The 14244-nt window shown below is 34.3% G+C and overlaps 1 protein-coding gene across 2 annotated transcripts in view; it reads left to right on the top strand.

The window, feature by feature from the left end:
* LOC125668853 (sushi, von Willebrand factor type A, EGF and pentraxin domain-containing protein 1-like) overlaps positions 1–14244 on the top strand; it is a 337072-nt gene that overhangs the window by 103653 nt on the left and 219175 nt on the right. For both annotated transcript variants that reach the window (XM_056161741.1, XM_056161742.1), the window contains exons 14-23: positions 3354–3527; positions 4780–4962; positions 6575–6757; positions 7212–7343; positions 7548–7742; positions 7933–8124; positions 9075–9275; positions 9820–10011; positions 11115–11312; positions 13041–13277. In XM_056161741.1, the coding sequence (XP_056017716.1) occupies positions 3354–3527; positions 4780–4962; positions 6575–6757; positions 7212–7343; positions 7548–7742; positions 7933–8124; positions 9075–9275; positions 9820–10011; positions 11115–11312; positions 13041–13277 (1887 nt within the window). The remainder of the gene's footprint in view (positions 1–3353; positions 3528–4779; positions 4963–6574; positions 6758–7211; positions 7344–7547; positions 7743–7932; positions 8125–9074; positions 9276–9819; positions 10012–11114; positions 11313–13040; positions 13278–14244) is intronic.

Raw genomic sequence — 14244 nt, 5'->3', positions numbered from 1 at the left:
CTTTTCACGTGAAATTCATGTGAAAAATTTAACGTGAATTTCATGTGAATTGCTGTTCACGTGAAATTCATGTGAATATTTTAACGTGAATTTCACGTGAAAAGTGATTCACGTGAAATTCATGTGGACATATTAACGTGAATTTCACGTGAATCACTTCACGTGAAATTCACATGAAATTTACGTGAATTTCACGTGAAAGGTTCATGTGAATTTCACGTGAACAGCATTTCACATGAAATTCACGTGAGGCACATTTGCCTGTGTATAGCTATTGCTGGGACTGAAAATAAATTAATTACTTCTAATAAGCATTTTAAAGATTTTTATAAAGACTAGTTTATAAAAATGACTGATCATGCAACCTCTGAAGTACTAGGTCATATGCAGAAAAGTTAGTTGTGACATGTTCGTTTAGTAAAAATTAAGGATTATCTCCCTCATGCATAGCTCTTATCCTTGGACGAATTTGGCTCCACTTTTTGGCACGCTGTTTTTGGCTAAAACTCTAAAACTTCATAGTTATTTCGGATTTCAAAGATTTCGGTTGAGCATCACTGAAGAGACATCATTTGTCGAAATGCGCATCTGGTGCATCAAAATTGGTACCGTATAAGTTTTACATTATAAAAGATCAAAATACTGACAAACCAAAGCATTGCCAGTCATCAGTCAGGTTATCAAGTGGTCTTTATGGGAACATTTAGAGAATGATTCATATATGTTGACTTGAAAAGGATGAGTTTTAGAAGGGAAGGGAATTGTTTAGGTCACCAACTGCTACCAGTGTGCCCACCCTTTGTTTTGCATAGTCTGTTCTGCACTTTGCTTTGAAACTTTTGAATGTTTTTAACTCCCAAACAATTTGTTAATTTCTTTAAGGATACCGCAACAAATATTTTAAATTTCATGGTCACTGCATTTTAGGTCCCAAGGGTTGGGGCCTATTTTGAAATAAAGAAGAGAAAATCAGGTTGCAAACTAAGTATGTAGTTATAATGAGCATGAAACCTCTACTGAAACTTGAGATATTTGTGGCCCCAGGGTACAGGCCCTAGGACAGAGCTAAATTGGTTGTACATGTATAAACAAAAAGTATTTATCTTTCAAAATCATTATAATTTTTGAACATGCAGCAAACAAACTGAGTGCATAGTTACAGTGAACTGAGCATAGAATTATGAAAGTCGTGCCTCCTGGATCAGACCATAGGTTGAGATATTTGGTTCTAAACTCCAGAACAACAAGTGCAGACATACTGGATGCATAGTTATAGGCCTGCAAAGAATACTGGCAAGTCTGTCAGTCTGAGATCCTTACACCCCACTCTGTGTCTGCCATCATTTGTGATGGAAACCCATAACAAATTCTCACAAAGGATTCTCATGACCAGACAATATGTCATAACTTTGAGCTAAGGTTATTTGTCCAAGGTCAAGGTCACAAGTAATTTGATTTGATAATAATGTTTGTTCAGGTTACATGTACAACTTTGGACTAGAGAGACATTAGAAAGTCTTAGTGATTGTTTGTGACCCTGGGCAAGGTGTACAGAATTATAAACGTTTCTCTGGGTCATAAATGTAATGGGGAGGAATTAGAAACGTGTACTTCACTGTAAAGGTTACTTGTGATCACACAGGATCATTCAATGAAAGTCGAGCACAGCAATAAAAAAGCTTGAAATATTTGTTTTGGACTATAACTTTGTAATGGAGAGACATTAGGAGCTTATATTTGACTTATGAAAGTTGTTGATTCATAACCTTGAACCATGGACTTCTTTCTTGTATGTTTATAAATGATGCCGATGTAAAGAACTATACATTATGTAAATGGAAGAAAGGGTAATTTTTGGCTCCCTCCTTGAAATTTTCATATCCATGTCTAAACACTTTACACAATATGATTGCCTAGCAATGCAACAAATACAACAGAGCATTTTTATTGAAATTACACATCAGTTAGAGTAATACTTTGCTACATTTATAAACTGCATGCACAACTGTTGGATTAGAGTTCTCTTGCTTGGTAATGAAATAAAACATTTGAATTAATTGCAGAACTTTTTTTATTGTTGACAATTTTGCATTTCAATGGAAATGGAATATTGAATAGAATATTTTTTACATAGTTTGAATGCTACTTAGAACCTCGAGCCCATTGTCCCCTAAGCAACAAAATATTTCACAGCATATCTTTATATATATTTCGATATATCAGACTAAAACATTACATGAAGCACGAATTTTCGGTAATAATTCCCATCTTTTTCCAGAATTCATTTGTAATCCCATCTAATAATAGCTGCAATACCATATGAGCAATTAGACAAAATTCTATATTTTATAGCTACATGTATATGGTAAACTTCTTGTGGTGTAACATTGAGTGAAGAGTTAAGACCACTTTCTTACTCTACCGGTATATGCGAAACTCATTTTTGACAAGTTTCATGTTTGATTCTAAATATTATGTGGTTCATACAGGTCACAGAGTCTTTGGATTCACTTTCAAATAGTGTTTTGAAAGTCATGAAAAATAAAATGGGGGCTCTTGTGTGCTATGGAATTTTAGGTTTTGTCTTTGAAAAGTGGTTGAATTTCATTAAATTCCTGACCAATTTGGATGGAAATTATGAAAGTTCAATTTGCAAATTTGTTTTTTTCAATTCATTTGTTGGTTCAGTTTTTGTTTGGAATTTGGTAAGGAAAACAAATGGTAAGACTTGGAAAAGCCGTGGACTCTGAAGTTGATAAGTCTGCATGAATCATGTGCAGGACCATTATGACTTATATATGAGGCATTTTAAATTTCTGTCATTATATTGATATTCTTTAAGTAACAGCATTCTTAATACATTTCTGTAAATGTGTAAAAAAAAAAAAATGTGATCATCTTTGTTCTGAATTGTTGAATTTCTACAAGCCAGACTGTGATATATGGATTCATAAATATAATTCTCAAATTAAGCATTTTCTGAGTGTGGTTTTTTAAGTATATTGCACATTTTCATGAAAGGCAAGATACCAAATAAAATTCAATTGATGTATGGATGTGTTTCATTGGACATTTTATCTGCAAACTTGTGGAAACAGTGCTCCAAATTTATTAAATGAATGCTTTAATTTATTTAACCATCTTGTTTGTGTGCATTACAGCATAAAAAGTTTTAAGGTTGTTTGTAGAGAAAATGATAGCTCTTTGAAATTTCACCTATCAAAGTTTCAATGTGTTATAAATTGTTTAAATACAAGTACAAACAATTCTGCATGTTATGGTATACACTGGCATGGTTTGTAAGATTGTGTGATAAGATGCAAAACTGAATTGAAATATTTTCCAAATTGCAGTTACATACTGCAGTACCCCGCCAGCTGTTCAAAATGGAATATTGAAAGAAGCAACAGGCCCAAAAGTGGGAGATAATGCAACATACGAATGCAATGGAGGCTTCACTATAGGTGGCTCACCTGTAATACAGTGTAAGGAGAATGGGATGTGGGAGACACCACCTCAGTGCTATGGTAAGTGAAAATAACATACATAAAAACACTGTCAACTTAAAGCATACATCATGAACTACAATCGTCCAAAATTTTTAATTGTTACAGTTTCTAATTTCTATTTATTTTCAGTCTATAAGACCTAAACTTGTGAAATTTAAACACACCTATCAATGTTGTATAAACTGACGTTGTATTGATACATGTGCTTCAAGAGACATTATGGTTCATTTTATGAAATATATTGGTAAAAGAAATGTTCTTGTAGCTTACTAAATAATTCTGTTGCATTGTTGAAAAATTTTGTTAATTTGAACAAGCACAAAAAGTCATACTGCTCATGTAAAAAGTAACATTTATGCAAAAATGCTCAAAATATGGTGTTTTATTTGTTTTATAAAAGAATTTTATTCTATGAATTGCATTGCAGTAAAGGTATACAATGAAGGATGATATGAATAAGTAATCATCCATTATCATTATCATACATAAAAAAATTCAAGTTTCAAATTTCCAAATAGAAACGCATTGAATATGTACTAATCAAAAACTTCATAGATTCTGCTTTGCTGTCCATATTTAGATTATTGAACTTAGTAGTGAGATGGTACATTTACAGTTGCATGTAAGTTTTTGAAAGATGAATTCATATTTTATCATTGGAAATCATTGGGTACAAAGTACAATATAATATTTGCATTATGGATGGACATCAATGTAGAAAATACCAGTGATTATGTTCCTGTTAGAATATAATGGCAAGTTGAATTATGATGAAATATGCATTCATCAATTTTGACCCTGTAACTGGTTGACAGCACGTACTACTGTAGAATCATTTTAATTCGTGGGGGCCAATTTTCGTGGATTGCTGAATTTTTACGGGTTCGTGGGCACATAATTTCGTGGATTTATATATTTGAAAGAAAGATAACTCTAGAATGTTTTTATTCGTTTAGGATGTAAATTCGTGGGTGAGGGGTACCCACGAATTCCATGAAAATCGAGTCACCTCGAATTCTAATGATTCCACGGTCACATGTTTTGTAAATGGATCTCTACTGATTAGTGATTTTCTTCCTTAAAAACTTTGCTGTAATTTTTTTTTTACCAAAGATAATTTTTTGGAATTTGCTCAACATGAGATATCTACCAATAACAACCCCCACCCCCACATTTACAATGACATGAAGTTTTAAAAATACCATGGTATTGCAATTTTGTGGCATGACATGTTGATTGGAAGATGTATAAACATCGAGATTACTTACAGCTCAACAATGCAGTCCAATAACTAAGCCTACTAATGGAGAAATAAATACAACTGCTGGGAGTGGTACAGAATATGCCTCTGTGTTGATGTTTAGCTGTGATCCAGGATATGACCTCGTAGGATCTGTATACATCCACTGCAAATCAGACGGCAACTGGTCGCATCCTGTCCCAACTTGTCAGAGTAAGAAAGTCAAGAAACATAGCTTCTTCCAAAATACAGTGAATTAGCTTATTTGTATTTTTTGTTAGAAGTATAAACATGCAAAATGATGTATTTCAGATAGAAAGAATATGTGATGTATTAAAATTTTGCAAAGTGTCATATACTTGTATATGCCATATAAATATGTCCCCAAACACGATTCAAAGGATTTCAGTCAAACATGGTATGATGGTAGACTAGATTGTGATAGTCTGTGGCTGTCTGTCACCATGTCTTCTACACATGTATACTTATAATCACAATGCCATCTTGTTAAATCCATCCCATTCAACTCCTGCTGATCACTGTTTGCTCATTCTGATGATGAAAGTTTCAAATGACTTTAATGTGTTGTAATTTTGACTAATATCATGTGGATGAGGCAAGTGTTCAATGTACAAACCATGTCTTTAGCAGAGAAACCACAGACAGTATATACCAGTATTACACACAGGCTACTTGTGTGTTATGATACTAGACCAAGGTCATATTTGTGAATAATGTCAAGGTCACTGGGATAAAAAATAAAAATTCTTCTTATGACCATATTTTGATACCCTGGAAATATTAGAATCTTTGTGATGCATGGATTTTAGAAACTTTGTGTTTGTGGCCTAAATATTTGTTGTATTTCAGATTTCATGTATTAATCCCATTTTGACAGGTCTAGTTAATTGAATGGAATTCAATTAATCTTTTTGCAAAAGGTAGTCTTTCATGTTTAGATATACATTACAAAGGACATCTATCTATCTGTCAGTGTGACTGTTATAAAAGCATTTGATAAATCATTATATCAGTATTCAGTTTGAACATCTTCAGTCAGAATGTTCTTGGAGAGAAGTTGGCCGAGTTGCAGTTGAACATATATTGATTACTGTAATTAGGCCAATTCAACTTAATTGATATATTATCATCCCCGCCTGCCCCTCAAAAATTGGCCTGCCCCGATTTTTTTTATTTTGTGAAACTTGCGATTTCCATAAAATATTCATGTCCAACTCAGTTTTTTTTTTTTTTTTTTTTTTTTTTTTTTACACTTTTTGTTTACATTTTTGGTATAGCAACGAGAAAAGCCACATGAAGAATATGGTTTCTTGTATTCTTACGGGCGTAAATCTTGAAGAAATTTGGTATCTTCTTGTGTTTGAAATTAAGCTTCACCTGGAATTCGTCTGTGAAATAAGCATAAATTGATATCCATCTTGCATTAAATGAAGCACTTTTGTTGACAAAAACTCATTTGTCATTAATATTTTTCTCAGAAAATAAACATTAAAAAATAAAATTCTCCCACCCGCCCCATACTTTTTGGTGACCCTGGATGATAATCTACTAATCAAGTTGAATTGGCCTTATATTTAATTTCACATGTTTCACGATTTTTTCTGTTGGTACAATTCCCATTGGTTTATGAAAGTTCTGATGATGATTTTATGTGAAAAGTAATTATATATATATATATATATATATATATATATATATATATATATATATATATTACTTTTCACATAAAATCATCATCAGAACTTTCATAAATATATATATATATAGATAGATAGATATTGTAAGTAGCAAATATCCATTGCAGAGATAAAATGCCCCATACCACAGGTAATGTATGGTATGGTGGAGGCTAGTGGTGATGTAGAGTATAAAGGGACAGCCAAACTCAACTGCAGTTCTGGATTTATTGTGAATGGCACTAATAGTAATCAAAGAGATGTCCCATGTGGGAGTGATGGACTGTTTTCAGCTCTGGATCCTTGTGTCAGTAAGTTCTACCAATGACAATCTTGTGTGGTTTAAACCAATTCAAACCAACATTATTTCAAATGTTATTACTGAAGTAAAGCATGTTTAAAACTATATATACAACATGGATTTTTTTTACCTGGAAAAAGTATGTTTGCTGAAGGCAAAGTCCATGGTCAGATGATGATTTATGAATTGTACTGAATCAAGTGACAGACTAGTAATTTGTGAATGGTTTATAACATCCTCTTGTGCGAAGATGTGTATGTACCGGTATACAGTAAATTAAATCAGATGGGTTGATCTGCTTTGTTTGATAGTACTTTAATTGTAATTCATATCAGATCAGTTGATTGGAAAATCTAGCTTTTAGAATGAATGACTAAATAAAAATGGGGTGGTCATTGGTCAATATTGTTCAAACTGACATATGTGGGTATGAAAGATAATATATTTGATTTTCTTTGTTCTAGACGACGATGAATGCTCATCTAATGATCCATGTGTTAGTTTTTCTAACAATGAGTGTGAAGATACCTTTGGTTCTTATGTATGTAATTGTAAAGATGGTTATGGAAGACCAGGAGCAACAGGACCTTGCTTAGGTAATCATAGAAGAAATTCCTATGTACTACCACTGCTTTTGAAAAGTTGTAATCCTAGCTAGAAGTATTGGGTCTAAGAGGTTGTCCAATGAAAAATGTGTTTACTAAGCTGTAATCCTAGTCCAAGAGACTGTCCTTTTGAACTCTTGATGATGATTTTTAGGAATACTTATGTTTATAATGGTTGTTTTCTTGTCCTAACAGATATTGATGAGTGCAGTAATGATAATGGAGGATGCAGTCAAAACTGCGAAAACAGCCCAGCAGGCTCATTTCGCTGTGTCTGTCAAATGGGATATCAGTTGTATACAGAGATGGGCTTCAATAACATCAGCTTGGCAGAAGGAGAAACTGGGACAAAAGCAAGAGATAAAATCAGAGTAAACTATACATGTGTCCGTAAGTACAATCTGTACGACTTTTACTTTCTTATTTTAAAACTGTAATTAAAACTGTTAGATTATGTGGGTCAGTGTTTTTAGATTGGGAAATATGAAATCTGATTTGGATGACAGAATTACCTCATCTTGATTTAAACCAAAAGTAAAAGTTCAAAGTGAAATTGCTACTGTATTGCTACTGATTTCAGGGGCTCAGTGTCCGACACCAATACCTCCTACAAATGGCAAGATACTGAGCAACAAGCAATTTTTCTACTACGAGGATGAAATAATGGTGGAATGTGACCATGGCTACTTTCCAGATCCTCTGAAGACTAAATTGAAATGTGGCGTGGATCAGAGTTTTGGGAAGTGGTCAACTGATATGACAAATTGTACAAGTGTGTATCTATGATTGAATTTAGAAATGATACAGAGGCATTTGATAATTTGAACTTTGATCAGGAGCAGTTTGTAGATTAGTAAAACCAGATACTAAATTCACTTATTTCCAAATTGTAGAAAGTTATCAGTTATATAAGATCTATTGATAAAAAATTAAGAATTTATTGAATCAAACTATAAAAAGAAAGAGTCGCTGTATTTTAAGTGTCATTCATCTTGCTGAGATACAATTTATTCTGTAAAATCATTCCTTAAAGTATCCCAATGGGACAGCTAAAATCCTGTAATTTTGTTTGTCCTGTATTTTCAAAAGCACAGCAAATGTCATCTAGTTTTAATGCAAGATTTTACAGCATGAAGGTGTGTGTGAATGAACAACTGTGATTTAGTTACTGATACGTATGGCACGCCAAATTCACAAAAATGAGCTAAACATAGTTTCACAGTTGATAAACTAGGTTTATCGACTGTAAACTATAGTTTACGGACCGTAAACTATAGTTAACGATGTTAATCTGTATTTCAAATCTGTAAACCATAGTTAACAGATAATCTATGTTTCACAAGCGTAAACTATAATTAACAATGAAAACAATCATAGTTAACGAATCGTTAACTATAGTTTACAGTTCGTAAACTATAGTTTACAGTCGATAAACCTAGTTTATCAACTGTGCAACTATGTTTAGCTCATTTTTGTGAATTTGGCGTGCCATAGATACGGTTCAGTACTCATGGACTTCATAACTGCAAAAATATTAGATTAGCATTTGAAAATGTTGGCAGGTATGAAAGGAGGTAGACTTTAATTTTCTTTTAAGAAAAGGAAAGCCTCATTGTCATACCATATATGAATTATATTGTCATATGTATATTAAGCAATTTTAGAATGTTAAAAGTGAAAAGACTATAATAATTGCTATATAAACTAGTCACTGTTTTTCAGAGGGAACCTGTATGACACCTACTCTTAATTCAGATCCTTATTACAATAAGATTTTCCCAAGTGAGAATTCAGCTGTTGAATTTGGAACTGAAGTTATCATTGAGTGTAAATATGGATCAAAATTTCGGAACCTGTCCTTGTATTGTGGAGAAAGTTCGCTGTCTAAGTATAATCTTCTTGGAGACAATCTTACATGTCCAGGTTAGTAGGACAACAGTGTGGTTTTGTTAACACAAAGTTAACAGTTTCGGGTTTTAGTGACCATGTTATCCTGAATTAGTGTATGATCACTTGAAAAATTGGTAGCAATTAAGCTGTTATTAGATCTAGATTTTTAGCTCTCTTCAGTAAAGCTGGGAAGATCATGAGCAATTGCGCTAGTGACATTATCCCAGTTAAAGAACGAATCCTATTCCCAAGCAGTATGTCCTAGCCACTGTACATGGACTTGGATAGAAGTTACATCTATTGAGATATTAACTACTTACTATACATGTATATACTTAAAATGCTGAATTTGACTGATCACAAAGTTTTTAGGGATGACACTGAAAATATTAACATTGAAAACTCTTAAACATGGATCAACGACAGCACATCTATGACTGTCTATTAAGGAATTTCCCAAATTTTTTGTTGTGAACTTGATGTATATTGTGTTTCTGAGTCTGTGTGATGTATGTGACTCGGTTTAAACTAGTTTCAAATTTACCATGCCTAATACTTCATCAAAAATCTTATTCAGTGATTGACTGTGGGACTCCAGAGCAGGTTCCTGGTGCCAATCTGTACAGCTATACCAATACACTTTTTGGTAGTACATTCAACTATAGCTGTCAGTCTGGTTCAATTCTTAGTGGAGAATCAGTGAATGGAGACTACAGAGTCACTTGCCAGGAGAATGGACAGTGGAGTTTTGGAAATCTCACTTGTACAGGTTGGTGATATGTTTCAAGCTGCTCCATGAATGATAAACACTTACACACATGTGATAATGGGCACACAAAAGAATTATAATAGCAACAAAATTTATGTCTCAGGAAGTTGAGCTGAGATTGTACTGTATGAGTATGGTAAGTTTTGGGTTGATTTCAAATGCTTCCAGTGTACCACAAAAGAATTGGGGGTTAGGGTGTGTGTTCTGAAATTACCATACTGTCCATCTGTCTAGTGGCTTTTCTCTGAGATGATAGATTTTTTTTATGTGTGCGTCTTTCTCAGTACTACTTTTTGTATTACATTCAACTTCAGCTGTCAATCTGGCTCATTGAGCCATAGTAGGAAATCAGTGAATGGAAACTACAGGGTCTACAGAGCTGAGACAGTGGATTAAAAATGCTTCCAGTGTACCACAAAAGAATATTGAGGAGGAGGATGTTCCAGAATTTTCATACTTGTCCATTTGTCTGGGGATTTTTTATCTGAGAGGATCGATTATTTTTTTTACATCCTCATCTTTAATTTCTGTTTCTCTATGCACCTGTCTTTGCGTTTTTTAAAAAGCTATTCTCCCTTACAATTTCACTTATTGACTTGAAACTTGCTGTGCACTTCTTTGTGGAAGACCATGATCAACTTTAGTTATATCCATTATTGGGTCACCTGACTGCCAATCTGTAATTGTCCATTCTTTACTTTTGAACATTTTTAACTTGTTCTCAAAAACTGCACAACCAATATTCACCAAAATTACAGAATTTTTCTGGTCTCTTACCTCTTGGAGGCCAAGATGAAAATAGTGCAATCTTTGAAAATCTGATCTACTTTTTGTCATCTGGCATGAAAACTTGGTGCATAGTTATACTAAGCATGGAGGCCTCTACGTGAGCAAAAAGTAGGTAACTGTGGCCTCATTCTGGAATATTTTTTTTTATTTTGGCTTGCAAATGACAGCATCCCTGCCAATTACTTTGAGTATGCAAACCTAGATACTAGATATGCATCATTTACATGTAGTTCCAGATGGGCATGTCATATACCCAAGTGGTGCACTTTATCCACAGATAAGGACACACAGATAACTTTTCACAATATTTGCAGGTGGGCGTTGCACAGATCCAGGCACACCAGGGGGAGCTTTTCAGGTAGTCAGGAGCTATGAGGCTGGGGAAATCCTTAGTTTTAGATGTGAACGTTCAGGATATCAACCAGTGCCATCATCGCCTTTCCTGTGTGAAGAACGAGGAACCAACAATGCCACTTGGAATTCCACTATATCACCATTACCAATGTGCACAGGTAAGTTAGGATTGTAACCAGGAAACCCAGGTCAGAACCAGGATTGTTTTGAGAGGTGATGCAAATGCCCCAAATCATGAAAATCAAAGGTTGAAATTTTGTTTTCTAGTAATTGTTTTGCTTGAGTGCTTTACGGTGCTTCGAAAAAGCACAATAAATGAATGAATAGTCTTAATGAGCTCAAAGACTGTATTATGTAATCTGGAAATTGTAAATGTCTATTTGTCTTGTATAATCGATACTGTGTGCCTCATCATAGGTCTTTGTGTTATGTGTACTTTTGTGTGTGTAGTTTAATAAAATGAAGTAAACACGTGCTCCGATGTTTCCAGCTACTTCACTGCTATTAGTGTGGCCTCCACAACGTACAACATAGACCACTAACGATATTGTGAAACTCGTGGACCCAGAGGTCATGGGTTCTGACTGCAGAGTTGGGAGCTGTATGGCTTATAAACTATTGTTACATGACGGTTTTAGCTGTTCTTCACTTCTGAACATAAAGCAAACTGTGTGCACAGTTATAGTGTCTTCAAACAAAGTTTTGATAGAAAATGGAATCTCAGCATTGTCTGTCTTTCTACTCTTCTTCATGTCTGAACCATAGTTTAATAATTATGTACCGTTTTTGTTGCCTACAGTAACCTTCACCAGTCGCTATGCATCAATGTTGATAGGATGATAGTATGCTATTGAAGCCTTTAAAAGATGTCAAAATAGACAGTCTATTCAAAGTAAATGTTAAAATTTGAACTATTATTATCATACATTCTGTGAATTTTGCGGGTAGACATGCAACCCATGGTTTACAATCAACTTGTCAGGCTGGTTTTTTTATACGCCCGTCTTTAGACGTTACGCTTTATGGTACAGCGATGTCTGTACGTCCATCCGTCCGTCCGTTCGGGGTTTTCTCTTTATAATTTCATTTCCCTTTCACATATCATGCTGAAACTTGCTGTGTAGCTTCTTTGTGGGTCACTCTAGATCATACTGCAATTTTGATCCATTTCGACCTTTTTTCCAGGAGTTTTGCCCCTTTATTTGGAAATGATTATTATATGGAGGGTACATAATTTGTCCGCCCTACTCCTCCCACAGTTTTCAAGTGAGAGCCTTCTTATTTTGTGGAGTGTTTGTATTGGTATTGAAGATGTGCATATGGGATGGATTTTGATTTTCTACAATGTTTAAGAAAATTACAGGTTGTTGAACTTAGTCTATTTGGAAATTAATATTCTATGGAGAGTACATAATTTGTCTGCCCTACTCCTCCCACAGTTTTCAAGTGAGGACCTTCTTCTTTTGTGGAGTGTTTGTATGGGTATTGAAGATGTGCATCTGGGGAAGGATTTTGATTTTCTTCCATTTTTGAAAAAAATTACAGGTTGTTGAACTTGGTCCATTTTGAGGAAATCTAGATTTTTAAACTAAGACCCTTTGTTCATATGAAAGTTTGTCACAGCCACATGATGGCTGATACTACCTGAAGCAATGTTATACAAATTATAGCACAAGAAAAACACCCTATGTAAGCATTTCATGGACGTAGTATGTGCCGTTTGCAGTACTCTTGTTTAGCTTTGGGCTACAAGAATGGTGTTAGTGTTGAGTCCTTTGTACATCAAATACTCTAGTATTACATACATTATAGTTTCCTGTGAATTATTCCCATTATGACAGTGCTAGTTAAAACTAATATGAAACTTATATCTTTTTATTTTGCAGATGTCACTCCACCAATGTTCAAAGATTGTCCTAAGACCATCTACATTGATAAAATGGAAGCTGTTAGTTTTGTTGTCCCGACAGCAACAGATAACTCGGGGCTGGTGAAGAATGTGACAGTGGATCTTTCTAACTTCAAACCTGGAACAGTGATATCTACTGATACAAATGTCACCTATACAGCAGTGGACAACAGTGGAAACGTTGCAACTTGTACAATCAGCTTCATCCTCAAAGGTAACTAATAGGCTGAGTAGGGCTAACCTCTGAGCCAGAAGTCAGTCATGGGATTTTTAATTTAGGGGTCAAAAGTTTAAACCACATTGTGAATGATGGATCTCGAGGAGGTTTCAACAGGGTTGGATTAAATTTTTAAAAGAAAAAGTTTCACATAGATTATTAAATACCTTGTGCGATATAGAGAAAATCTACAGCTCTGATACACACAACAACTGCTGGATCCTCAATAATTCGGACAGAGAAAATGACTACATGTATTTCCAGATTTACCGTATATTGTATTTAGGAATATTTTTGCCCTGTATTATTTTTGCCTCTCTACACTTGCAGATGATTTTGCCCCATTTTAAATTTGCCCAGACATAATTAAATTATAAGAGAGAAAACAAGTTTGCCCAGTCTTAAAGGATGCACGATGATCACATGGTAGTTGCGAATTTATTATAAATTTAGAACCGGACACAGCGTAGTTAAAGTCATCGTCGCAAACCATGGTTTTGAGTCCACTCACGCTCCCTCATATGATGGAGAGAATCGAATAGAAGCACCCGTGGGTAACCGACGATGAGTTAAAGCTTACCGAGAAAAATCACAATTTGTCGCAATTTGCTACCGCTACCAAGTGTCATGTGTAAATCTGTTGATTAAATTCTTGTCAAATGATAATTTTTATTTCTATTTGATATTAATTACAAGTCTCACTTTTCATATACATTGTATATATTAGATTTATGTATAGTATGTGCCACAGTAATTTTGATAGTATAGTCTACAAGTCACCGAAATTGCTCCTACATGTATGCAATTTGCATCTAGGCATTTAGAAAAAGAAAGTCAATCGTGCGTAAACAATGACTCGGTGCAAGTGTAAGATGATGATCGTTTGTTGATATTTACTATAATAGTGTAAAACTAGAACTGGACACATATTTCTCTCGAATCTTGCTTGGGAAATGTACAAACT

Source organism: Ostrea edulis, chromosome 4 (assembly GCF_947568905.1).
Source record: "Ostrea edulis chromosome 4, xbOstEdul1.1, whole genome shotgun sequence".
NCBI classification, from domain to species: domain Eukaryota; kingdom Metazoa; phylum Mollusca; class Bivalvia; order Ostreida; family Ostreidae; genus Ostrea; species Ostrea edulis.
Note: the sequence above shows the minus strand (reverse complement) of the source record. Positions and strands in the feature narration are given on the sequence as shown.